This window comes from Anomaloglossus baeobatrachus, chromosome 6, assembly GCF_048569485.1.
Source record: "Anomaloglossus baeobatrachus isolate aAnoBae1 chromosome 6, aAnoBae1.hap1, whole genome shotgun sequence".
Classification (NCBI taxonomy): Eukaryota; Metazoa; Chordata; class Amphibia; order Anura; family Aromobatidae; genus Anomaloglossus; species Anomaloglossus baeobatrachus.
In genome coordinates this window covers 579,675,546-579,703,409 of record NC_134358.1, presented here as the reverse complement: position 1 = coordinate 579,703,409, position 27,864 = coordinate 579,675,546, and the positions used below count along the sequence as shown (strand labels likewise).

Here is a 27,864-nt window from a genome sequence, read left to right as displayed (position 1 = left end):
GGTACTGACGTCACCACCTGTGGGAACAACAGATGCCTGTGACCCTCGTAGGCTCCTGTCTGACGGTGCCCCCCATAGCCTCCACTAAAGTGGCATGATAGCACGTCATGTGATCAGCGTGGCCAAACACTGCACAGAGCAGTGCCGTTCCCATGATGATCACTGATTGGCTACTGCGGTCTTGTGATGTCATCACTAGAAGTGGAAAGTGGTGCGGAGCGGTGTGCTGCCTGAGCAGAGACAGGTACATTGTCAGGTGGCGGCCATTGTACAGCCAATATAACAGTGCAGTGTGTGCGACACATGACAAGGACTCACAGACTCACAATAATACTCGTGTTATTACAGACATCACAAAGAGCCAGAGACATCTGGAGACGCAGCGGACATGTCCTCCGGCAGTGTTCACTGGTCTGCAATACAGGAGCAGAGCCAATAGGATTGCTCATAGTCCACCTGCTCCGTACACTCACCGAGGAGAGCGTGCACGTCTTATCACCTCCAAGAAGACGTCCGAGAACATTGTGGGGACACAGAGCAGCTGGTACATCCATGATCGAGTCCACACTGTAATGACGACTAATGTGGGTTCTGCAGCAGGTGGGTGCTATGGAGTGTTCACAGTCCTTGACAGCTTAACTTGTGAATTATCAGCAGTTTTCTGAAGCTCTGGCGTCTGCTCATGATGAGGTGAGGATTCTTCCCACCAGTCAGGACTGACCTGACCCGCTGTGCCTGGCGCATGTTGTGCAGCGCTTCGTTACAGCAGATTTCTGAAGCTCTGGCGTCTGCTCATGATGAGGTGAGGATTCTTCCCACCTTTCAGGACTGACCTGACCCGCTGTGCCTGGCGCATGTTGTGCAGCGCTTCGTTACAGCAGATTTCTGAAGCTCTGGCGTCTGCTCATGATGAGGTGAGGATTCTTCCCACCTTTCAGGACTGACCTGACCCGCTGTTGCGCAGCGCTTCATTACAGCGCATTTTTTACTGGCTGCAGGGTAAGGTCCTCTGAAATTCATGAACATTGTGCTGCCTCCTGGAGGTGGATCCTTTCATGACTGAGTAAAATGCCCCTGCGATTAAACCTCTTGCCGCACTGGATGCAGGCATACGGCCGCTCTCCGGTGTGGATCCGCTGGTGGGTGGTCAGGTTGTGTTTTAGGCTGAAGCTTCTCCCGCACTCCTGGCAGGAGTAGGGTCTCTCGCCCGTGTGGAGCCGCATGTGCTTCGTAAGGTGCTGCTTCTGAATGAAGCTCTTCCCACACGTGGGGCAGGGGTATGGCCTTTCTCCTGAGTGGATCCTTAGATGGTTAATAAGGGTATGTTTCTGGTTGAAGGACTTGCCACAGACAGAACATGGAAATGCCCGTCCCTGACCCTCACTATGTTCTCGTTTCAGGCCACCTCCCGGACACTTCAGCTCTGGTGCTATGGTCGCGGGGATTGATAATCTCTGGTGGCTTCTCTGATGTAAGATCAGAGTCTCGTGGTGGCTGAAACGTTTCCCACATTTTGTGCATGAGAAAGGCTTGTTGGCTGTGGCTGCTGGTTGCTGGACTGTGGGCAAATGTCTGAGGTTCATATTTGGAGAATTACGTCTGTCTCCAGAATGCGTCTTCTCATGCTTCATCAACAGGGTCTTCTGAAAAAATGTTTTCCCACACTGGACACAGCTGTGGATTTTCTCCCCACTGTGAAAAGGCTCATGTTGCTCCAGATCTTCTCTCTGTCCAAATATCTGCCCACACCACTGACAGGAGAAGTGTACAACGCAGGCATGGGGTTCCTCATGACACTGCAGTCCTCCCGATGTCAGGGCTAAAGGATCCTGATCATGACAGTTTTCTCCACGATCGATGGTCAGCAATGGTGTCTTCTCCTCTGAGGTTAGAGAGGTTATCATGTCTGCAGAAATGCCTTGTAACTCCGCTGAGTGAGAACTTGGGTTCACGGTTAGATTGCTAGTTTGGGTAAAGCTTGTTCCACAGTCAGTGCAGCAAACAGGTATCTCACCAAGATCCCTGAAGTCCTTCCCACACTGGCCACAAGTAATGGGTGTCTCTAGTGTGTGCAGTGTCATCTGCGCCATCATTTGGTGCTCCGGCACCTCCACAATGTACACACCTTTAGGTGTAAATAAAATGTCCTCCACAGAGTGGCATACTCCCGAAGGTCCTTCTTCTGGTTTGGATTTGCAGTGAATTCTTTGATGTGCTTGGTAGGTGCTCCTGCGGGTGAATCTCTTTCCACAGCCGGCGCAGCTGTACGGCTTCTCTCCAGTGTGCGTCTTCATGTGTGTGCACAGGTTATGCTTCATACTGAAGCTTCTGCCACACTCGCTGCAGGTGTAAGGCTTCTCCCCGGTGTGGGTGCGGATATGCTTGGTCAGGTGCTGTTTTTGGATGAAGCTGCGCCCACACTCGGGGCAGGTGTGTGGCCTCTGACCGGTGTGGATCCTGTAGTGATTGATGAAGGTTTGCTTGTTGAAGAATCGCTTTCCACATTGTGGACATATGAAGGGTCTGGGATTCACTGTCCGTCCACGGCTCGGGACCTTAACAGGAGGAATCTTCTCAGTGACTGCTCGCTCCTTAGGTCTTTTGACTACAGACAGCAGTTGGCATGCTGGACTTACCGGATTCACCGGCTGCTTTGGCTGGATCCTGTTGCCACCAGTTGCTTTGCTTACATGACATCTCTGATGAGCACGCAGATTTTCCCGGCGGCTGAAGTTCTTGCCACATTCAACACAAGGATACGGTTTCTCTCCTGTGTGAATTCTCCCATGGGTTGATAGATTATGTTTCAGACTAAAGCCGCGGCCACAGACCTGGCAGACGTATGGCCGCTCTCCGGTGTGCAGCCGCTGGTGTTTGGTCAGGTGTTGTTTTTGGATGAAGCTCTTCCCGCACTGGTCACAACAGTATGGCCTCTCTCCAGTATGGATACGCTGGTGTTTGATCAGATTGTGCCTCTGTCCAAAAACTTTTCCACACACCAGACAGTAAAATGGTGCATTCACTTCTACAGGAGCAGCGCTCTGTAGACCTTCATCACCCCAAGGAACCTCTTCTTTACAGTTCACATCAAGCTCTACTTTCACCTCCATGTGATCAGAACTGTTTGATGACATCCCATATCCAAATCCGTTCAGGAATGACGGGTCTTCATCCATCTCCACCATGTGAGAATCTGCAGAGGAGATGAGAGAGAAAGAGCTGAAATCACAATACTGAGGTCTTGTACTTCAGCAGTATTACTAGTGTGAGCAACACACCACATAAGTGTGCCCACAGCACAACCAGAAGAGTGATGAGAGTGATGAAGAGTGATGACGGTGATAGGAGGAGCGTGATAGTAGAGTGATGAAGAGTGATGGAGAGTGATGACGGTGACAGGAGGAGCGTGATAGTAGAGTGATGGAGAGTGATGACGGTGATAGGAGGAGCGTGATAGTAGAGTGATGGAGAGTGATGGAGAGTGATGAAGAGTGATGGAGAGTGATGGAGAGTGATGAAGAGTGATGAAGAGTGATGGAGAGTGATGGAGAGTGATGACGGTGATAGGAGGAGCGTGATAGGAGAGTGATGGAGAGTGATGGAGAGTGATGAAGAGTGATGAAGAGTGATGGAGAGTGATGAAGAGTGATGAAGAGTGATGAAGAGTGATGAAGAGTGATGGAGAGTGATGAAGAGTGATGGAGAGTGATGGAGAGTGATGAAGAGTGATGAAGAGTGATGAAGAGTGATGGAGAGTGATGGAGAGTGATGGAGAGTGATGAAGAGTGATGGAGAGTGATGGAGAGTGATGAGAGTGATGAAGAGTGATGACGGTGATAGGAGGAGCGTGATAGTAGAGTGATGGAGAGTGATGACCGTGATAGGAGGAAGACCTGGCTGTTCATAACCATTATAGCAGGAGCCTAGCTGCCCAGACATGGAGGTTTGTAGTCCAAATAGTGGCATTTTTCCCAGATATGGATGTTTTTAACCTAGATAGTGGCATTTTAGTTAGGTTCCCGGAATACAGAGATATACCTTGCCGTTGGTCTTCGGGCTTACATGCATTGGCCAATACATAAACTAAAAATCTCTCTTTTGCAGTAATGCAGTGCCATATTTTTCCTAGTACATTTTTGGCTTTTTTCAGTGTGCAACTGTTTGCATTTATAGGTGATAAGAGGAGTGTGATAGTAGAGTGATGAAAAGTGATGAGAGTGATGAAGAGTGATGACGGTGATAGGAGGAGTGTGATAGTAGAGTGATGAAAAGTGATGAAGAGTGATGACGGTGATAGGAGGAGTGCGATAGTAGAGTGATGAAAAGTGATGAAGAGTGATGACGGTGATAGGAGGAGTGCGATAGTAGAGTGATGAAAAGTGATGAAGAGTGATGACGGTGATAGGAGTGTGATAGTAAAGGGATAAAGAGTGATGAAGAGTGATGACGGTGATAGGAGCCGCGTGATAATGGAGTGATGAAAGGAAAGTGATAAAAGGGAGCAAAAGAAAGAAGAAGATAGGAGGAGAATGATAGGAGGAGAGTGATGGGAGGAGAGTGATAGAGTGATGAAGACTGATGACGATGATAGGAGGAGTGTGATAGTAGAGTTATGAAGACTGATGACGATGATAGGAGGAGTGTGATAGTAGAGTGATGAATGATGACGGTGATAGGAGGAGTGTGATAGTAGAGTGATGAAAGTGATGAGTGATGAAGAGTGATGACTGTGATAGGAGGAGTGTGATAGTAGAGTGATGAAGAGTGATGACTGTGATAGGAGGAGTGTGATAGTAGAGTGATGAAGAATGATGACGGTGATAGGAGGAGCATAATAGTAGAGTGATGAAGAGTAATGACGGTGATAGGAGGAGGGTGATAGTAGAGTGACAAAGAGTGATGACTGTGATAGGAGGAGGGTGATAGTAGAGTGATGAAAAGTGATGAGAGTGATGAAGAGTGATGACGGTGATATAGGAGTGATGAAAGGAGAGTGATAGGAAGAGCGTGATAGTAGAGTGATGACAGTGATAGGAGCAGCGTGATAGAGTGATGGAAGGAAAGTGATAAACGGAACAAAAGAAAGAAGAGGATATGAGGAAACTGATGACGTGATGACGGTGACAGGAGGAGTGTGATAGTAGAGTGATGACAGTGATGACAATGATAGGAAGAGCATGATAGTGGAGTGATGAAGAATGATGACGGTGATAGTAGGAGCGTGATAGTAGAGTGATGAAGAATGATGACGGTGATAGGAGGAGCGAGATAGTAGAGTGATGACGGTGATGGGAGGAGTGTGATAGTGGAGTGATGACGGTAATGGGAGGAGTGTGATAGTGGAGTGATGACAGTGATGGGAGGAGTGTGGTAGTAGAGTGATGGAAGGAAAGTGATAAAATGGAGCAAAAGAAAGAAGAGAATATGAGGAAACTAATAGACATAGGAGAAGGGCGATAGGAGTAGAGTGATGGGAGGAGAGTGATAGGAAGAGGGTGATGGAAGGAGAATGAGGGGAGGAAAGTGATGGGAGGAGGGTGATAGGAAGAGAATGAGAGAGAGTGAGTGATGGAGAGTGAGTCATAGGAAGAGACATAAGAGGAGAGTGATAGGTGGAGAGTGACGAGAGGGGAGTGACGGAAGGAGAGTGACGGAAGGAGAGTGAAAGAGAGTTAGTGATGGGAGGAGAGTGATGGGAGAAGAGTGATGTAAAGAGAGTGATGGGAGAAGAGTGATGTAAAGAGGTATGGAAGGAGAGTGATGGAAGGAGAGTGATGGGAGAAGAGTGATGGAAGGGGAGTGATGAAAGGAAAGTGATGGAAGGAAAGCGATGGAAGGAGAGTGACAGGAGGAGAGTGAAAGAGAGTGAGTGATGGGAGGAGAGTTATAGGTGAAGAGTGATAGGATGAGAGTCATGGGAGGAGAGTGATGGAAGGAGAGTGATGGGAGGTGAATGATAGCAGGACAATGGTAGAAGGAGAGTGATGGAAGGAGAGCGATAGCAGGACAGTGGTAGGAGGAGATTGATGGGAGGAGAATGATAGGTGGGCAGTGATAGGTGGAGAGTGATAGGTGAAGAATGATAGGATGAGAGCCATGGGAGGAGAGTGATAGGTGGAGAGTGTTAGGAGATGAGTGATAAGAGGCAAGTGGTAGGAGGAGGGTGAGCGATAGGTGGAGAGCGATAGGTGGAGAGCGATAGGAGGAAGGTGATAGGAGGAGGGTGATAGGAGAGTGATGGGAGGAGAATGATGGAAGGAGAGTGAGGGGAGGAAAGTGATGGCAGGAGAGTGATAGGAGGAGAATGAGAGAGAGTGAGTGGAGAGTGAGTGATAGGAAGAGACATATGAGGAGAGTGATAGGTGGAGATTGACGGAAGGAGAGTGAGAGAGAGAGTTATGGGAGGAGAGTGATGGAAAGAGAGTAATGAGAGGAGAGTGATGGAGAGAGTGACAGAAAGAGAGTGACAGAAGGAGAGTGACAGAAGGAGAGTGACGGGAGGAGAGTGACGGGAGGAGAGTGACGGGAGGAGAGTGAAAGAGTGAGTAATGGAAGGAGAGTGATGGGAGGAGAGTGATAGCAGGAAAGTGATGGAAGGACAGTGATGGGAGAAGAGTGATGGAAGGAGAGCGATAGCAGGACAGAGGAAGGAGGAGAGTGATGGGAGGAGAGTGATAGCAGGATAGTGGTAGGAGTAGAGTGATGGAAGGAGAGTGATGGGAGGAGAGTGATAGCAGTACAGTGGTAGGAGGAGGGTGATAGGAGGAGAATTATAGAGGGGGAGTGATGGGAAGAGAATGACAGAAGGGGAGTCACAGGAGGACAGTGATAGGTGAAGAGAGTTACGTAAGGAGAGTGACAGAAGAGTGACAGGAGGACAGCGACGGGAGGAGAGTGATGGGAGGAGAGTGAAAGAGAGTGAGTGATGGGAGGAGAGTTATAGCTGAAGAGTGATAGGATGAGAGTCATGGGAGGAGAGTGATGGGAGGTGAATGATAGCAGGACAATGGTAGAAGGAGAGTGATGGAATGATAGTGATGGGAGAAGAGTGATGGAAGGAAAGGGATACACGGAGCAAAAGAAAGAAGAGGATATCAGGAAACTGATAGGAGACATAGGAGGAGAAGGAGAGTGATAGGGAGGAGAATGATAGTAGACTGATGACAATGATAGGAAGAGCATGATAGTGGAGTGATGAAGAATGATGATGGTGATAGTAGAAGCATGATAGTAGAGTGAGGAAGAATGATGACGGTGATAGGAGGAGCGAGATAGTAGAGTGATGACGGTGATGGGAGGAGTGTGATAGTGAAGTGATGACGGTGATGGGAGGAGTGTGATAGTGGAGTGATGACGGTGATGGGAGGAGTGTGATAGAGTGATGGAAGGAAAGTGATAAAAGGTAGCAAAGAAGAAAGAAGAGAATATGAGGAAACTGATAGACATAGGAGAATAGCGATAGGAGTAGAGTGATGGGAGACGAGTGATAGGAAGGAGAATGAGGTGAGGAAAGTGTTGGGAGGAGGGTGATAGGAAGAGAATGAGAGAGAGTGAGTGATGGAGAGTGAGTCATAGGAAGAGACATAAGAGGAGAGTGATAGGTGGAGAGTGACGGAAGGAGAGTGAAAGAGAGTGAGTGACTGGAGGAGAGTGATGTAAAGAGGTATGGAAGGAGAGTGATGGGAGGAGAATGATGTATAGAGGTATGGAAGGAGAGTGATGGAAAGAGAGTGATGGGAGGAGAGTGACGTAAAGAGGTATGGAAAGAGAGTGATGAGAGGAGAGTGATGGGAGAAGAGTGATGGAAAGAGGTATGGAAGGGGAGTGATGGAAGGGGGTGATGGGAGGAGAGTGATGGAAAGCGGTATGGAAGAAGAGTGATGGGAGGAGAGTGATGAAAGGAAAGTGATGGAAGGAGAGTGATGGAAGGAGAGTGATGGAAGGAGAGTGATGGAAGGAGAATGATAGGTGGGCAGTGATAGGTGGAGAGTGTTAGGAGATGAGTGTTAGGAGATGAGTGTTAGGAGATGAGTGTTAGGAGATGAGTGTTAGGAGATGAGTGTTAGGAGATGAGTGTTAGGAGATGAGTGTTAGGAGATGAGTGATAGGTGGAGAGCGATATTAGGAAGGTGATAGAGAGAGGGTGATGGGAGGAGAATGATGGAAGGAGAGTGAGGGGAGGAAAGTGATGGGAGGAGAGTGATAGGAGGAGAATGAGAGAGAGTGAGTGGAGAGTGAGTGATAGGAAGAGACATATATCAGGAGAGTGATAGGTGGAGATTGACGGAAGGAGAGTGAAAGAGAGAGAGAGAGTTATGAGAGGAGAGTGATGGAAAGAGAGTGACGGAAAGAGAGTGACGGAAAGAGAGTGACGGAAGGGGAGTGACGGAAGGGGAGTGACGGAAGGGGAGTGACGGAAGGGGAGTGACGGAAGGGGAGTGACGGAAGGAGAGTGACGGAAGGAGAGTGACGGAAGGAGAGTGACGGAAGGGGAGTGGCGGAAGGAGAGTGGCGGAAGGAGAGTGACGGAAGGAGAGTGACGGAAGGGGAGTGACGGAAGGGGAGTGACGGAAGGAGAGTGACGGAAGGAGAGTGACGGAAGGAGAGTGGCAGAAGGAGAGTGAGTAATGGAAGGAGAGTGATAGCAGGACAGTGGTAGGAGGAAAGTGATGGAAGGACAGTGATGGGAGAAAAGTGATGGAAGGAGAGCGATAGCAGGACAAAGGAAGAAGGAGAGTGATGGAAAGAAAGTGATGAGAGGAGAATGATAGCAGGACAGTGGTAGGAGGAGAGTGATGGGAGGAGAGTGATGGGAGGAGAGTGATGGGAAGAGAGTGATGGGAAGAGAGTGATGGGAGGAAAATGATAGCAGTACAGTGGTAGGAGGAGGGTGATAGGAGGAGAATTATAGAGGGGGAGTGATGGGAAGAGAGTGACAGAAGGGGAGTCACAGGAGGACAGTGATAGGTGAAGAGAGTGACAGAAGGAGAGTGACAGAAGGAGAGTGACAGAAGGAGAGTGACAGAAGGAGAGTGACAGAAGGAGAATGAAAGAAGGAGAATGACAGAAGGAGAGTGACAGTAAGGAGAGTGACAGTAAGGAGAGCGACGGGAGGAGAGTGACGGGAGGAGAGTGACAGTAAGGAGAGCGATGGGAGGAGAGTGACAGGAGGAGAGTGACAGAAGAAGAGTAACAGAAGAAGAGTGACAGAAGAAGAGTGACAGTAAGGAGAGCGATGGGAGGAGAGTGATGGGAGGAGAGTGACAGGAGGAGAGTGAAAGAGAGTGAGTGATGGGAGGAGAGTTATAGGTGAAGAGTGATAGGATGAGAGTCATGGGAGGAGAGTGATGGAAGGAGAGTGATGGGAGGTGAATGATAGCAGGACAATGGTAGAAGGAGAGTGATAGAAGGATAGTGATGGGAGAAGAGTGATGGAAGGAGAGCGATAGCAGGACAGTGGTAGGAGGAGATTGATGGAAGGAGAGTGATGGGAGGAGAATAATAGCAGGACAGTGGTAGGAAGAGAGGTATGGAAGGAGAGTGATGGGAAGAGAGTGATGTGTTATGATCTGGAACCATGGAAGACCCCCACAAATCACTGGCAAAAAGGTGACAAGAGCATTGGCAACTAATCTGGCCGCCATCCCCTTACTAACCATCACAACTAGAAGTAGCCGAGGGGTGAACTAACATCCTGTGCACCGCGAACCCAGCCGGAGAACTAACTATCCTAAAGGTAGGAAAGATGAATAACTCTCTGCCTCAGAAAATAGACAAGAATAGTAAGCCCCCCACATTCAAAGACTGCGGTGATATAGGAAAAACACAATACACAGGTAGATGACAGGATTAGCAAAAGGTGAGGCCCCCGCTAACTAAAATAGGAAAGGACAGGAAAGGGACTGATGGTGGCCAGAGAAAAACCCTGCAAAATACCAACTTCCTGATAGTACAAAAAGGCACTCAGATCGCTCGATCTGAACTCCGTCCTATACCAGGTGCCCTTGTCATACCAATGAACAGAAAACAAGAATTATAACAAATTCAACAAGCCACAAACACATGGACCCAAAGGAGCTATACTCCACACAGAACTGCAGGGAGTTCCCCAACAATCCACTGAGGGGGAAAATCCCTGCAAGCAAATAACCTGAAACCAACCACAACAAATGACAAACCCAGATAAGCAAAAGAACCAGACAATAAATAAAGAGCAAGCACTTATCTGGGGAAGATGTGGTGTAGAGCAGGATTAAGCAGGCTGGAGATACAAAGAACAACTGACATCCGGCAACAGCCCGCAATCAGACCAGGACTTAAATGAGCAGAGAGTTAGCAAAGGAAACACCCACTGCATAACACACCTGGTCCAAGTCCAAACCATTCCTGGCCACCAGAGGGAGCCTCACAGTAGGCAAAACATAACTAACATTCACAACAGTGATGGGAGGAGAGTGATGGGAGGAGAGTGATGGGAGGAGAGTGAGTAATGGAAGGAGCGTGATGGGAGGAGAGTGATGGGAGGAGAGTGAGTAATGGAAGGAGCGTGATGGGAGGAGAGTGATAGGAGAAGAATTATAGAGGGGGAGTCAGAGGAGGAGAGTGACATATGATTTAATATGATTCCAAGGACTGCCATTATAGTCTCCTGCTTTGGGGCCCTTATTTCTCTATACACCTTGTAAGCTTTTATACTGGCACTAGAAGGTGGCCGGATTGTAAGGTATGGGGTAGTGTAGAATGTGTATGGAGGTAGCAGAGTGAATAATAAGGTAATGAATGGGCTGGAGGGGTTCGGTGTAATTTAGTTTTCTTATAATTGTTTATTGGTTTTAAAATGACAAACAACAGAAGGAGCATTGCTAATAGATGAGTCTAATGTTTAATGATGTCCATCGCTTGTAATGAAAGAAGGCCATGAAAATATGCTGTGATGTGGCCCAATTCTGGTACGTGCCCCCATCGTGGTGCAGCCCCCATCGTGGTGCAGCCACCATCCTGCGGGGTAAGAGCGCTTTCACACTTGCGTTCAGCGCAATCCGCCGCTATGGAGAATAGCGCAGTTTATTAACGCACTACGCTATTCTCTATAGACTTGTACTGACGACGTACTGTAACGCAAGTGTCTGCGTTGCATCTGCTCGACGACGCTGAGTCGTTATTTTGACGCAGCGTCAGGCGGTGGGAACGCTGCATGTAGCGTTTTTTGTGTAGTTATTAAAGTAACGCACATTGACAGATTCCGTTGGAATCCACCAAGGTGTCTAATGATTGTCAATGGTGGCGGATTCTGACGCTATGCGATAAGCGGCGGAATCCGCTGACAAATTCCGGCACGTTCTACTGAGCATGCTCAGCATGTCCAACAGAATGATCTGAATCGTTTAAAATCACTCCTGGTCTCTCTGCCCCCTCTCTCATACTCACTGATCACGGGCGCGGCGCTGCACGGCTGTCACACTGCTCTGGTAGCTTTTCCTCTTTTGAAAATGCCGGCCGCTCATTATTCAATCTCGTATTCCCTGCTTCCCCCGCCCACCGGCGCCTATGATTGGTTACAGTCAGACCTGCCCTCACGCTGAGTGACAGCTGTCTCACTGCAACCAATCACAGCCGCCGGCGGGCGGGTCTATATCGTGCAGTAAAATAAATATTTTTAAAAAAAACGGCCTGCAGTCCCCCCCAATTTTGATACCAGCCAAGATAAAGCCACACGGCTGGAGGCTGGTATTCTCAGGAAGGGGAGCCCCACGTTATGGGGAGCCCGCCAGCCTAACAATATCAGCCAGCAGCCACCCAGAATTGCCGTATCCATTAGATGCGACAGTCCCGGGACTCTACCCGGCTCATCCCGAATTGCCCTGGTGCGGTGGCAATCGAAGTAATAAGGAGTTAATGGCAGCAGCCCATAGTCCAAGGTTAATCATGGCAGGCGTCTCCCCAAGATACCTTCCATGATTAACTTGTAAGTTAAAGAAAATAAACACATACACCCGAAAAAATCCTTTATTTGGAATAAAAGACAAAAAACCCCCCTCTTTCACCACTTTATTAAACCAACAAATACCTCTCCAGGTCCGCCGTAATCCACAGAGGTCCCACGATGCTTTCAGCTCTGCTACATGAAGGTGACAGCGAGCGGCAGTAGAACATGACCGATCTCTATCAGCTCCACGCAGCAACTGCAGTGAGTCACGCGATCAGCTGTGCCCTCATTCAGGTGACCCGCGGACACAGCTCTCGGGTGGAGGACTTCAGGTGTGGCCGCGAGTAACCTGAGTGACGGCACAGCTGATCGCGCGGCTCACTGTGGTCACTCAGGGGATTTGCGGTTACCTCTCTCTCCTCCCGACCGCAAATCTCCTTTTCCCGGCGAAACGTTAAAAAAAAAAACAACAAAAACGCAAAACGTTCTTTTACAGGAATCCGTTACATTATTAGCTATTATAGCATATTGTGCTATTTGCAACGCATCCGTCACATGCGTCACACTACGCACTGTGACGGATGCCTCACAACGCAAGTGTGAAAGCAGCCTAATGTGTGCAGGGGGGGAGGGGAAACGAGCGGGGCCATGGCGCTGAGGACGTCAGTGCCGGGGACTGCATGGCTGGGGACAGGTGACTATCCAGGTGTGTGTGTGTTTTCAATGTATACATGTGGAGTGCGGGGGGGCGGAGCCGAGCGGGGAAGTGTCGGGCGTCGTCCTGTCGGCCCATAGTTCGTGCTGTTCAGTTAGGCTCCTTGCTCACGTAGCCAGGGTAAATATCGAGTAACTAAGCAAAGCGCTTTGCTTAGTAACCCGATGTGTACTCTGTTTACGTGTGCAGGGAGCCTTAGCTGAGCCGTTGGTCGCAGGCTCTTTAGCGCACACGCTGTGGCGACAGTTGTCACTGTAATGACATCTATTTGGAGCAAGACAGACAAACAGAATAAGGCAATTATACATATAGAGAGATTTTTCTGCATTTGCTCATCTTGGTTATGTTTCATAACCTGGGGTGAGAAGTTTCCCGATGACTTCCTTTGCTTAGGACGTGATGGACACACCCCAATAAAATGAACATAGAAGAAACGCACTCCACTTGTGAAACGCCAGGGATCCAGACTGAAGCTGCCAGACCTGCTACTATGGTTGTAAAACCCTGGATTGCAGGTGTGCCTGACCCAGGGATGTGCTCTGCACCCGTTCTGCCAGGGCTTGTAAAGGACCCATTCCAGAAAAAAAAGGGGCCGGTTATAAAGTCACTCATTAACGGGTTTCCGCCAGATATAAGGGAACTCTTGGAGAGTGCCGCTACACACAGGGTACACATTAGAACGGTAAGCCGTAGTGCTAGGGAGAAGAAAGAGGGGTCACCTCCTGCTCACACCTGAGGCTGATCCCTACACTTCCTAACATCTCTATATGGGTCCTTCACCCCATCGCTGATCACATGCCTAGGCCCTCACTTGCCCTGAACTCACCCTGGCTAGTGAGAAGGCCGGCGAGAGCACTAGTCTCACCATTGCACAAGGGAAGGGAGATAGACAGGGGGAAATAGACACAATAGGAAAACACTCCAAGCTCCTCCAAAGCAGCTAACCACTACAGCTGCAACTGTCACAACTCCTCAGCTTCTCCAGAGACAAGCGCCTTCCAAAGTGGTCAGCATAAGAATGAAGATTCTATAACCGGCATCAGATGGTAAGACACATGACTTTTTATAGTGGAGTAGTCTCAAAAGAACTGCAGCTGGGATTAAGGCTACAAAGGATAGCCAGATAGGAGAGAGTCCTTAACCCCTACAACACTAAAAGTAAGTATATTTCACTCAAATACAAGTAGTGGATCTACCAGCAAAAAGGCACTGTGACCTTCTGATCTCAGACTCGCCAGAGGTCTCCCCAGAGTGGGACACACTCATGAGTGGACAACAGGCCATGGAGAGGAGTGAGAAGAATTATAGGTGGGAGGTGATACATGGAGAGTGATGGGAGGAGAGTGATAGGTGGCGTGTGATAAGAGGATAATGACAAGAACAGACTGATAAGTGGAGAGTTACAGGAGACTAATGAAGAAGAGTGATAGTTGTAGAGTGACCGGTGGAGAATGATGGAAAAAGAGTGATAGCAGAGAAGTGATGGGAAGAGAATGAGGAAAGGAAAGTGATAGCAGGACTGTGATAAAAGGAGAGTGATGGGAAGAGAGTGATAGGAAAAGAGTGAGAGGGATAGGAGGAGAGAGAGGAGGAGAGTGAGAGGAGGATAGTGAGAGGAGGAGAGTGAGAGGAGGAGAGTGAGAGGAGGAGAGGGATAGGAGGAGAGAGAGGAGGAAAGTGAGAGCAGGATAGTGAGAGGAGGATAGTGAGAGGAGGAGAGTGAGAGGAGGAGAGGGATAGGAGGAGAGAGAGGAGGAAAGTGAGAGCAGGATAGTGACAGGAGGATAGTGAGAGGAGGATAGTGAGAGGAGGATAGTGAGAGGAGGAGAGTGAGAGGAGGAGATGGATAGGAGGAGAGGGATAGGAGGAGAGGGATAGGAAGAGAGGGATAGGAAGAGAGGGATAGGAAGAGAGGGATAGGAAGAGAGGGATAGGAAGAGAGGGATAGGAGGAGGGTGATGGGAGGAGGGTGATGGGAGGAGGGTGAGAGGAGGAGAATGAGAGGAGGAGAGTGAGAGGAGGAGAGTGAGAGGAGGAGAATGAGAGGAGGAGAGGGATAGGAGGAGAGAGAGGAGGAAAGTGAGAGCAGGATAGTGAGAGGAGGATAGTGAGAGGAGGATAGTGAGAGGAGGAGAGGGATAGGAGGAGAGAGAGGAGGAAAGTGAGAGCAGGATAGTGACAGGAGGATAGTGAGAGGAGGATAGTGAGAGGAGGATAGTGAGAGGAGGATAGTGAGAGGAGGAGAGTGAGAGGAGGAGATGGATAGGAGGAGAGGGATAGGAGGAGAGGGATAGGAAGAGAGGGATAGGAAGAGAGGGATAGGAAGAGAGGGATAGGAAGAGAGGGATAGGAAGAGAGGGATAGGAGGAGGGTGATGGGAGGAGGGTGATGGGAGGAGGGTGAGAGGAGGAGAATGAGAGGAGGAGAGTGAGAGGAGGAGAGTGATAGGAGGCGAGGGATAGGAGGCGAGGGATAGGAGGCGAGGGATAGGAGGAGAGGGATAGGGGGAGAGGGATAGGGGCAGAGGGATAGGGGGAGAGGGATAGGGGGAAAGTGATAGCAGAGAAGTGATGGGAAGAGAATGAGGAAAGGAAAGTGATAGCAGGACTGTGATAAAAGGAGAGTGATAGGAAGAGAGGTATAGGAGGAGAGTGAGAGGAGGAGAGCAATAGGGGGAGAGCGATAGGGGCAGAGTGATAGCGGGAGAGCGAGAAGGGGAGAGCGAGAGGGGGAGAGCGATAGGGGGAGAGCGATAGGGGGAGAGCGATAGGGGGAAAGTGATAGGAAGAGAGTGATAGGAGGAGAGTGAGAGGAGGAGAGTGAGAGGAGGAGAGGTATAGGAAGAGAGTGATAGGAGGAGAGCGATAGGAAGAAAGTGATAGCAGGACTGTGATAAAAGGAGAGTGATGGGAAGAGAGTGATGGGAGGAGAGTGATGGGAGGAGAGTGATGGGAGGAGAGCGATGGGAGGAGAGCGATGGGAGGAGAGCGATGGGAGGAGAGCGATGGGAGGAGAGCGATGGGAGGAGAGCGATAGGAAGAGAGTGATAGCAGGACCGTGATAAAAGGAGAGTGATGGGAAAAGTGGTATAGGAAGAGAGGTATAGGAAGAGAGTGATAGGAGGAGAGTGATAGCAGAGAAGTGATGGGAAAAGAATGAGGAAAGGAAAGTGATAGCAGGACTGTGATAAAAGGAGAGTGATGGGAAGAGAGGTATAGGAGGAGAGTGATAGGGCAAGAGTGATAGGAAGAGAGGTATAGGAGGAGAGTGAGAGGAGGAGAGCAATAGGGGGAGAGCGATAGGGGGAGAGCGATAGGGGGAGAGCGAGAGGGGGAGAGCGAGAGGGGGAGAGCGAGAGGAGGAGAGCGATAGGGGGAGAGCGATAGGGGGAAAGTGATAGCAGAGAAGTGATGGGAAGAGAATGAGGAAAGGAAAGTGATAGCAGGACTGTGATAAAAGGAGAGTGATGGGAAGAGAGGTATAGGAGGAGAGTGAGAGGAGGAGAGCAATAGGGGGAGAGCGATAGGGAGAGAGCGATAGGGGGAGAGCGAGAGGAGGAGAGCGAGAGGGGGAGAGCGATAGGGGGAGAGCGATAGGGGGAGAGCGATAGGGGGAGAGCGATAGGGGGAGAGCGATAGGGGGAGAGTGATAGGAGGAGAGTGATAGGAAGAGAGTGATAGGAGGAGAGTGATAGGAGGAGAGTGATAGGAGGAGAGTGAGAGGAGGAGAGGTATAGGAAGAGAGTGATAGGAGGAGAGCGATAGGAAGAAAGTGATAGCAGGACTGTGATAAAAGGAGACTGATGGGAAGAGAGTGATGGGAGGAGAGTGATGGGAGGAGAGTGATGGGAAGAGAGTGATGGGAAGAGAGTGATGGGAGGAGAGTGATGGGAAGAGAGTGATGGGAAGAGAGTGATGGGAGGAGAGTCATGGGAGGAGAGCGATGGGAGGAGAGCGATGGGAGGAGAGCGATGGGAGGAGAGTCATGGGAGGAGAGTCATGGGAGGAGAGTCATGGGAGGAGAGCGATGGGAGGAGAGCGATGGGAGGAGAGCGATGGGAGGAGAGCGAGGGGAGGAGAGCGATAGGAAGAGAGCGATAGGAAGAGAGTGATAGCAGGACCGTGATAAAAGGAGAGTGATGGGAAAAGTGGTATAGGAAGAGAGGTATAGGAAGAGAGTGATAGGAGGAGAGTGATAGCAGAGAAGTGATGGGAAGAGAATGAGGAAAGGAAAGTGATAGCAGAACTGTGATAAAAGGAGAGTGATGGTGTCACAAACCACCGGGGGGGTCACTCAGAAATCCCCCGCGCTGGCTACCAGTACGTCACAATCGGGGGGTAACAAGTGGGGTCACCCCTCCTTTATACCTCCCGACCGACAGACAGAGCACGTGACGCACTCTCTAGCGCCCCTCTTATAGTCAGGCCAATTATGGAATTGCCCGACAATAAGCAAGGAGGCCGCTATACTACTTATGCCGATTATTGAAGGGTCCCCGGTGAGAGTAGGGTATATATTCCCCCGACCTCCGCGGGCGGAATATATAATATCTTCCCGAATCTCACTGGCCTCCCCACAATAATCCTTGGCACAACTCGCTGCCACCAACCGCTTCACGGTAACTATTAGCCGAACACACAGACGTGGGATTCAAGATCGAGATAACAGAACAGCCCAAGATTAATTATATAATTTAATCAGCCTAAAGCACACTAGAAACTACAATATATACAATAGGGAATCTACAGAATATACATATGTCAGAGTACAGTTACAATCAAAGCATGGGTTACAAACAGGCATACACAGTTCCAGCAGTTACCTTGTTGCGTCTGGCCACAGGGGGGCGCTGTACCCAGGTTTCTAGGATCCTTCCCACAGATGTTTCCTACACGTGCCCCCAGCGAAAAGAACCCTGGAAAATGGCCGAAGTAGGGTTATCAACCTGGCCAAATCCAGGTCCCCTCCTACCTTCGTGACCTCACAGGGAGCACTGCTCCACCCCTGGCTTGAGTTATGGACAATATCCCAACATGGAATATGGGCCATAACTTTGCCTGGGAGCGTCGTAGGCGGACGCCAACGCTCTCATTGTGACAGCTATGAATTTAGCTACAGAACGAGGGGACTCATGACCTGTCTGCCAGTTCCCCATTGGCTGATATCACGCCTGGGGCATTTCCCAATGTCCTGCTCCCATAAAAAGGGTGTGCCGGCATCGTCCGCATGCGGAGACACCATTTTTATGGTTGCCATATTTATCGGAAATATGGCTTGCGAGATATGAACCATTTTTTACTGGAGTCGTTCTGTCTGGCTATTTCCATAGCCTTGCTAATGAGATACAACTCTTGTTACAGGGTGACGGCAGGGAGTCATCCTGTGTCCATTGTTCCCACACCACCTCATCTCCATATCACAGGACATGGCCATGGAGGTGTAAGTGGAACACTGAGAACAAGAAGGGAGGGGGGCACTGCCAGGGAGTGATGAGGGATTATGACTGGAGTCATAATTCATCTTCATATCCCGGGATTTGCCTCACACCTCCCCCCTTTTGAGGGCGCTAGGGGGCAGCACACTCCGGTGTTCCCCCGTGCGCCCGTCCGCGACCTCTCCTTGTCGGGACAGCCCGTCTGCGTTACCGTGGTCACGGCCCCTTTTGTGGCGAATGGTGAAGTTGTATTGCTGGAGCGCAAGGCTCCATCGCAACAATCGCCCATTCGTCCCAGAGACGGTGTGCAACCAGCTGAGGGGATTGTGGTCCGTCTCCACGATGAAGTGGCGCCCGTATAGATAGGGTTGCAGACGCTGCAGGGCCCACACTATGGCCAGGCACTCCTTCTCCATCGTGGAATAGGCAACTTCCCTTGGTAACAGCTTCCTGCTCAGGTACAAGACTGGGTGCTCTTGGCTCGCAGAGTCCACCTGGCTGAGCACCGCACCGAGGCCGAAGTCACTGGCGTCGGTCTGTACTACAAACGGCCGCGTGAAGTCGGCTGCCTGTAGCACGGGCGGGCTGGACAGGGCGTCCTTTAGGGCCCGGAAGGCTGTCTCGCAGTCCATTGTCCAATCGACTGCAGAGGGCAGCTTCTTCTTGGTGAGGTCCGTCAAGGGCTTTGCCAGGCTACTATAGCATGGAACAAACCTCCTATAGTACCCAGCGGTCCCCAAGAAGGACATCACCTGCTTCTTGGTCCTGGGGGTGGGCCAGGATGCGATGGCTTCCACTTTCTCAGGCTCGGGCTTCAGTGTTCTCCCACCTACCCGGTGACCGAGGTACTGGACCTCGCTCATGGCCAGCTGACACTTTCCCGGCTTGATGGTCAAACCTGCCCGGTGGATCCGCCTGAGCACCTGTGCTAGATGCTCTAGGTGGTCCTCCCAGGTGGGACTGAAGACGGCAATGTCATCCAGGTACGCGGCCGCGTACCCTTCAAGTCCCTTGAGCAGGGTGTTGACCATCCGCTGGAAAGTGGCAGGGGCATTCCTCATCCCGAATGGCATCACCGTGGACTCGTATAGTCCAAATGGGGTAATAAAGGCAGAGCGTTCCCTGGCCTTGCGAGTCAGGGGGACCTGCCAATATCCCCGGCTCAGATCCATGATGGTCAGGTACTGAGCCCCGGCCAACTGATCGAGCAGGTCATCGATGCGTGGCATTGGGTACGCATCGGCGACCGTGACCGCATTGAGCCCCCTGTAGTCCACGCAGAACCGAGTGGTTCGGTCCTTCTTAGGGACGAGGACTACAGGCGAGGCCCAAGCGCTGTTGGATGCCTGGATCACCCCCAGCTTCAGCATCTCGTCAATCTCCTGGCGCATGTGTTGCTGCACCTCCAGGGAGACCCGATATGCTGAACGCCGGATCGGGGGATGATCCCCAGTGTCCACGTGATGGACAGCCAAGTCAGTCCTTCCGGGCTGGTTGGTAAACAACCCCCGGAAGGGGTGTAGGGTGGCCCACAGCCGGGACCGTTGGTCCTCCAAGAGCTGGTGGCCAACCTCCACATCCTCAATGGATCCGCCTGCCCTAACCTGGGCTAGCATATCCAAGAGGGTTTCCGCTTCTCCCTCCTCGGGCAGGTTGCACACGGGGAGCGCACATGCCTCCCGCTCATGATGTGCCTTCATCATGTTCACATGGAAGGGCTTCCGCCTTCCACGGGCAGGGTCCAGGGTGACCAGGTACGTTACAGGGTTGAGCTGCTGGTACACGAGGTATGGGCCTTCCCAGGCTGCCTGAAGCTTGTCCTGTGGTACGGGGACCAGTACCCACACATTTTGACCCACTTGGTAGGTCCTCTCACAAGCGTTCTGGTCGTACCAACGCTTCTGATCGGCCTGGGCTTGAGCCATATTGTCGTGTACCAGTTGCGTCAAGGCCTGCATTTTGTCCCGGAAGCGCATGACATACTCGATAACCGACACTCCAGGGGTGGCCAAATCCCCTTCCCAAGCCTCTTTCACCAGAGCCAGGGGGCCCCGCACACGTCGCCCGTACAGGAGCTCAAACGGTGAGAATCCTGTTGAGGCCTGTGGAACCTCCCGGTAAGCAAATAACAGGTGTGGGAGATACCGCTCCCAGTCACGCCCATGGGAGTCGACCAACATCTTAAGCATCTGCTTTAAGGTGCCATTGAACCGCTCGCACAGGCCATTGGTCTGTGGATGGTACGGGCTGGCCACCAGATGTCGCACCTGGACTTGCTTACAGAGGGCCTCCATCAGCTGGGACATGAATTGGGTCCCCCGGTCAGTGAGCATTTCCTGGGGAAAACCCACTCGGGAGAAAATCTCCAGCAATGCGGTGGCCACCTTGTCAGCCCGAATGGACGACAAGGCCACTGCTTCTGGGTACCGGGTGGCATAGTCCACTACCGTCAGTAGGAAGCGTTTCCCGGAGCTGCTGGGGATGGCCAGCGGGCCGACCAGATCCACAGCCACCCTCCTGAAAGGCTCATCGATGATTGGCAGAGATACTAGTGGGGCTTTGGGGCGTGGCCCCGCCTTCCCCACTCTCTGACAGGTTTCACACGAACGGCAGTAGGCAGCCACATCGGCCCCCATTTTTGGCCAGTAGAAATGCTGGTTTAACCTGGCCTTGGTCTTAGCGATCCCTAGGTGTCCGGCCATCGGAATCTCATGTGCGATCCGCAACAACTCCGTCCGGAACGGATAGGGTACCACCAACTGTCGGTCCCTGGGCCACGCCTCCGGTGAACCCTGCTGGACCGTGGCCCGGTACAGCCGTCCTTGGTCCCAGACCACTCGCTCCGGGTCCGAGTCCGAGGGAGGCTGGGCCGCCTGCTCCTTAAGAGCTTTCAGGCTGTCGTCAGCTTCTAACGCTGCCTGAAACCCCTGACTAGATGTGGCCAGAATCGACGAGACTGTCACATCTTCGGTCAGTACCCCGGGACCTGTGTCCTGGCCTCCACCTGACTCGGCTGCCACTTGGTCAGAAGGGGAAGAGCTATCGGACCTCCGGGAGGCCCCTTGGCTTCCAGCACTCCCACTGCGGGTGACAGCGGCCACAGCCGCTGCGACCGTGGGTCGTGCCTGCTCCTCCTCCGTTCCTGACCAAGTCGCCGGTTCAGGCAGACCTACCTGGCTTCCTGACACCCCGGTTGTGGGGGAGCCATGCACCGAGATCTTACCTGGGAGCACTTCCGCTCCTGGACCGGCCCCAATCTCACCTGCATGTTCCCCTCCTACAGCAACAGAACCCCGCTGTGAAATCTCTGGGGACCCCACATTTGCTGTGGTAGCCCCCACCCCACACACTGGTCCTCCCCCTGCAGCACCCTGCTCTCTGCTTATCCCTGCAGAGGGCAACAGATCCCAGCTCACAGGCTGATTACTTGTAGAGGCATTGTCACACCTTTCTCTGACCCCCTCCCCTGTCACAGCTGCAGCTGAGTGTGTGTCTATGGTGTCTATGCAAGCAGAAATATCAGAGTTCACTCCCTCCTCCCTTACATCATTCATAGATAACACATTAACATTGTCCGGAGGCATGTCAGTACTGGCTGAAGGTTCAGCCCTTGGTTGGGGCCCAAACTGGGAGGTTATCTGCCCCAAATCTGTCCCAAGTAGCACGTTTGCAGGGATCCGATCAGTTACCCCCACCTCCCTCACCCCTCGCCCTGCGCCCCAGTCCACATAAATGTCAGCAACAGGCAGCGCCGGGTCAGTGCCTCCAATCCCGGAGACAGCGAGGGTTTTTCCAGGGATCAAGTCTTGGGGGGGACACCATCTCAGGCCGCACCAGAGTCACCTCCGAGGCGCTGTCTCGCAGTCCTATGGTCACAGACCGGCCGACGGTGACAGGTTGGAAGCTGTCCAGGGACCTACCACCACCCCCACCCACACAATACACCTTGGGCGGCCCTTGGGACGGGGACGGAGCCGGGGCCTTGGGACGCTGAGGGCACATGGCCTTGAAGTGTCCAGGTAGGTTGCACTGGTGGCACCGTCTTGGTTCCGCCACGGGCCTGGAGAGGGGAGTTGAGGGGGACACCCCCTGCAGTCTAGGGGCAGGTGGGGCAGTCGCCGAATTCATCTTACCCCCTCTCCAGGTGCTGCTGGTGGCCGCTCTCCTGGCCTCAGGGGCCCGGTTGTTGGTGTAGTCATCGGCAAGGGCAGCTGTAGCCGTGGACCCCTTTGGCTTCTGGTCTCGGATGAACTGGCGGAGATCCTCAGGGCAGTTCCACGAGAGTTGCTCCGTGATGAACAAGTCCAGGATCTCCGGTCCGGTGGAAAGCTGCAGGCCTTGGGTCCAGTGGTCGGCAGCTCGGGCAAGTGCCCGCCGGTGGTCAGCCCAGGAGTCCTTTGGTCCCTTCTGTAGGCTCCGGAACTTCTTGCGGTAGGACTCTGGAGTGAGGTTGTACTGTTGGATCAGGGCCCGCTTGATGGTGTCGTAGCCCTGATCTGCCTCAGCAGGCAAGTCCCCAAGGATATCCAGGGCCTTACCCCTTAAACGGGGGGTCAGGTATTTGGCCCACTGGTCCTTGTCCAGATGGTGCTGCAAGCAAGTCCGTTCAAAAGCAGTCAAGAAAGAGTCCAAGTCTCCATCCTTCTCCAGCACTGGGAAGTCCTCAACACGGACCTTTGGAAGTTTGGTGTCTCGAAGGTCACATGTGGCTGATGAGGGCCGGAGCTGAGCTAGCTGCAGCTGGTAGTCACGGTCTGCCTGTCGCTCTCGCTCTTCACGCGCTGCCTGCCGCTCTCGCTCCGCAGCCTCACGCTCTGCGTGCCGCTCCGCAGCCTCAGCGTCACGCGCTGCCTGCCGCTCTGCCCTGCGCTCTGCCAGGAGTTCCTTGTAGCCCTCCTGGTCTCCAGCCTGGAGAAGGGCCATAGCCATTTGAAGAAGGCTATCCGAGCCTCCCAGGCTCGGTGGAATGGCACGTGGTGATCTGCGGCACGCTGCAGAGCTAGGCGATTCACTGTCCCTTTCAGAGCGGAGGGCTGGCATCTGGCTCGTTGAGGAACCTTGGGTGAGCTGCTCCTCATCTTGTCCATAATTGCCAGGTTGTGCAATGTCCTCGGCAGAACGGTTTTCTGGCGTCGAGCTCCTGGAGGACTCGTGGGCAACCTCCTCATTGCTGTCCACAGCACCGTCCTCCCTCTCTTCGGCTCCTGCCTTAGCATTGGCCAGTTGCATAGCTCTGCTCCTGGTGCCATCAGCCATTCTTGCAGACTTTTGGTCACTGACACAGAACTGACACCTGATGCCTCCACACACCTTACAGTATCTGCACTCTGACACTCTAGTGTTGAGCTAGTCTGAAGACCCCAGCAGCCACAGCTGCTGCAGGCAGTCTTTAGTGTCTGGGAGTATGGGTCTCACACTCACACACACTATTATCTCGATCCCACCGCTATGCCACCAATATGTCACAAACCACCGGGGGGGTCACTCAGAAATCCCCCGCGCTGGCTACCAGTACGTCACAATCGGGGGGTAACAAGTGGGGTCACCCCTCCTTTATACCTCCCGACCGACAGACAGAGCACGTGACGCGCTCTCTAGCGCCCCTCTTATAGTCAGGCCAATTATGGAATTGCCCGACAATAAGCAAGGAGGCCGCTATACTACTTATGCCGATTATTGAAGGGTCCCCGGTGAGAGTAAGGTATATATTCCCCCGACCTCCGCGGGCGGAATATATAAAATCTCCCCGAATCTCACTGGCCTCCCCACAATAATCCTTGGCACAATTCGCTGCCACCAACCGCTTCACGGTAACTATTAGCCGAACACACAGACGTGGGATTCAAGATCGAGATAACAGAACAGCCCAAGATTAATTATATAATTTAATCAGCCTAAAGCACACTAGAAACTACAATATATACAATGGGGAATCTACAGAATATACATATGTCAGAGTACAGTTACAATCAAAGCATGGGTTACAAACAGGCATACACAGTTCCAGCAGTTACCTTGTTGCGTCTGGCCACAGGGGGGCGCTGTACCCAGGTTTCTAGGATCCTTCCCACAGATGTTTCCTACACGTGCCCCCAGCGAAAAGAACCCTGGAAAATGGCCGAAGTAGGGTTATCAACCTGGCCAAATCCAGGTCCCCTCCTACCTTCGTGACCTCACAGGGAGCACTGCTCCACCCCTGGCTTGAGTTATGGACAATATCCCAACATGGAATATGGCCATAACTTTGCCTGGGAGCGTCGTAGGCGGACGCCAACGCTCTCATTGTGACAGCTATGAATTTAGCTACAGAACGAGGGGACTCATGACCTGTCTGCCAGTTCCCCATTGGCTGATATCACGCCTGGGGCATTTCCCAATGTCCTGCTCCCATAAAAAGGGTGTGCCGGCATCGTCCGCATGCGGAGACACCATTTTTATGGTTGCCATATTTATCGGAAATATGGCTTGCGAGATATGAACCATTTTTTTACTGGAGTCGTTCTGTCTAGCTAGTTCCATAGCCTTGCTAATGAGATACAACTCTTGTTACAGGGTGACGGCAGGGAGTCATCCTGTGTCCATTGTTCCCACACCACCTCATTTCCATATCACAGGACATGGCCATGGAGGTGTAAGTGGAACACTGAGAACAAGAAGGGAGGGGGCACTGCCAGGGAGTGATGAGGGATTATGACTGGAGTCATAATTCATCTTCATATCCCGGGATTTGCCTCACAGATGGGAAGAGAGGTATAGGAGGAGAGTGAGAAGAGGAGAGCAATAGGAGGAGAGCGATAGGGGGAAAGTGATAGCAGAGAAGTGATGGGAAGAGAATGAGGAAAGGAAAGTGATAGCAGGACTGTGATAAAAGGAGAGTGATAGGAAGAGAGGTATAGGAGGAGAGTGATAGGGCAAGAGTGATAGGAAGAGAGGTATAGGAGGAGAGTGAGAGGAGGAGAGCAATAGGGGGAGAGCGATAGGGGGAGAGCGATAGGGGGAGAGCGATAGGGGGAGAGCGAGAGGAGGAGAGCGAGAAGAGGAGAGCGATAGGGGGAGAGTGATAGGAGGAGAGTGATAGGAAGAGAGTGATAGGAGGAGAGTGATAGAAAGAGAGGTATAGGAGGAGAGTGAGAGGAGGGGAGCAATAGGAGGAGAGCGATAGGGGGAGAGCGATAGGGGGAGAGCGAGAGGGGGAGAGCGATAGGGGGAGAGCGATAGGGGGAGAGTGATAGAAAGAGAGTGATAGGAGGAGAGTGATAGGAGGAGAGTGAGAGGAGGAGAGTGAGAGGAGGAGAGTGAGAGGAGGAGAGGTATAGGAAGAGAGTGATAGGAGAGCGATAGGAAGAAAGTGATAGCAGGACTGTGATAAAAGGAGACTGATGGTAAGAGAGTGATGGGAAGAGAGTGATGGGAGGAGAGTGATGGGAGGAGAGTGATGGGAGGAGAGTGATGGGAAGAGAGTGATGGGAGGAGAGTGATGGGAAGAGAGTGATGGGAAGAGAGTGATGGGAGGAGAGTCATGGGAGAGCGATGGGAGGAGAGCGATGGGAGGAGAGCGATGGGAGGAGAGCGATGGGAGGAGAGCGATGGGAGGAGAGCGATGGAAGGAGAGCAATGGGAAGAGAGCAATAGGAGGAGAGTGATTGGAGGACAGAGATAGGAGGAGAGTGATAGGGGGAGAGTGATAGCAGGAGAGTGATAGGGGGGGAGTGATAGGGGGAGAGTGATAGGGGGAGAGTGATTGGAGGACAGAGATAGGAGGACAGAGATAGGAGGAGAGTGATAGGAGGAGAGTGATAGGAGGACAGAGATAGGAGGACAGAGATAGGAGGATAGTGATAGGAGGATAGAGGAGGAGCGTGATAGGTGGAGAGTGAAGAGAGTAAAATGATAGGAGATTGATGGCGAGTGACAGGAGGAGGGATAGGGGAATAAGAGGACAGTGACAGGAGGAGGGATAGGGGAATAAGAGGACAGTGACAGGAGAGTACCATGTATTGGTTCGGTTGCAGACTCACCGGTTCCTCTCTCGCTGTTGTCTCTCCACTCTTTGGTCTTCCTGATCGCTCTTCCTGCACTCTCTAATCACTTGTTAATGACTCTCCTGCATTTTCTGGTCACTTACAGACTGTCTCTTTCTGCAGTCTCTGATAAGTGGCTTTCTCTCCCTTTAACCTCTAGTCACTTCATGCCTGTCTCTTCTTGCTGTATGTGATCTCTCTCATCACTGCTGTCTCTGCCTCCAATATCTGGTCACTAATTGAGTGTGTCTCCCTGCAGTCTCTGATTCCTAGCTGTCTCTACCTGCACTCTCTTCAGTCTCTGGCCACTAGTTGATTGCCTCTCACTGTACTGTCTAGCTGTCTCTCCCTGCAGTCTGTCTCTTTCTGCAATTTCTGGTTATTGGGCGTCTTTCTGTGCAGTTTCACCAGTCTCTCCCTGCATTCTCTTGCTGTCTCTTCTGCAGTTTCTGTTTCTTGTCTGAAGTCTCTGTCTCTTCCTTTAGTTTGTGTCTCCTTTGCAGTCTCTCTCTTCTGCTGTCTCTCTCTCTCTCTTCTGCAATCTCTGTCTCTCTTCTGCAGTCTCTGTCTCTCTTCTGCAGTCTCTCTCTTCTGCAGTCTCTCTCTTCTGCAGTCTCTCTCTTCTGCAGTCTCTCTCTTCTGCAGTCTCTCCCTTCTGCAGTCTCTCCCTTCTGCAGTCTCTCTCTTCTGCAGTCTCTCTCTTCTGCAGTCTCTCTCTTCTGCTGTCTCTCTCTTCTGCAGTCTCTCTCTTCTGCTGTCTCTCTCTCTCTTCTGCAATCTCTGTCTCTCTTCTGCAGTCTCTGTCTCTCTTCTGCAGTCTCTCTCTTCTGCAGTCTCTCTCTTCTGCAGTCTCTCTCTTCTGCAGTCTCTCCCTTCTGCAGTCTCTCCCTTCTGCAGTCTCTCTCTTCTGCTGTCTCTCTCTTCTGCAGTCTCTCTCCTCTGCTGTCTCTCTCTTCTGCAGTCTCTCCCTTCTGCAGTCTCTCTCTTCTGCAGTCTCTCCCTTCTGCAGTCTCTCTCTTCTGCAGTCTCTCCCTTCTGCAGTCTCTCTCTTCTGCTGTCTCTCTATCCTCTGCAGTCTCTCTCTTCTGCAGTCTCTCTCCTCTGAAGTCTGTCTCTCCTCTGCAGTCCCTCTCTCTCCTCTGCAGTCTCTCTCTCTTTTGCAGTCTCTGTCTCTCTTCTGCAGTCTCACTCCTCTGCAGTCCCTCTCTCTCCTCTGCAGTCTCTGTCTCTCCTCTGCAGTCTCTCTCCTCTGCAGTCCCTCTCTCTCCTCTGCAGTCTCTGTCTCTCCTCTGCAGTTTCTCTCCTCTGCAGTCCTTCTCTCTCCTCTGCAGTCCCTGTCTCTCCTCTGCAGTCTCTGTCTCTCCTCTGCAGTCTCTGTCTCTCCTCTGCAGTCCCTCACTCTCTTCTGCAGTCCCTCTCTCTCTTCTGCAGTCTCTGTCTCTCCTCTGCAGTCTCTGTCTCTCCTCTGCAGTCTCTGTCTCTCCTCTGCAGTCTGTCTCACTCCTCTGCAGTCTCTGTCTCTCCTCTGCAGTCTCTGTCTCTCCTCTGCAGTCCCTCTCTCTCCTCTGCAGTCTCTCTCACTCCTCTGCAGTCTCTGTCTCTCCTCTGCAGTCTCTGTTTCTCCTCTGCAGTCTCAGTCACTGGCAGGCTGCTCTCTGTACCCTGCGGTCAGGCTCTGTCTCTCCCTGTATTGTCTGCAGTCTCTGCACTCTGGGAGGACATCTGCTCACCCTGCAGAGTGTGGGAGTCTCCTGCTGCAGCTCAGCAG

General features: G+C 51.8%; 1 protein-coding gene across 1 annotated transcript; it reads right to left on the bottom strand.

Moving 5' to 3' along the window:
- Positions 1 to 339: 339 nt before the first annotated feature.
- LOC142243726 (uncharacterized) lies at positions 340 to 27,864 on the bottom strand. Its single transcript, XM_075315919.1, has 2 exons — positions 26,094 to 27,864; positions 340 to 3,193 (listed from the first exon to the last, which is right to left on the bottom strand). Exon 2 carries the CDS (start codon positions 3,183 to 3,185, stop codon positions 1,017 to 1,019), a length of 2,169 nt encoding a protein of 722 aa, XP_075172034.1. The 5' UTR covers positions 3,186 to 3,193; positions 26,094 to 27,864; the 3' UTR covers positions 340 to 1,016.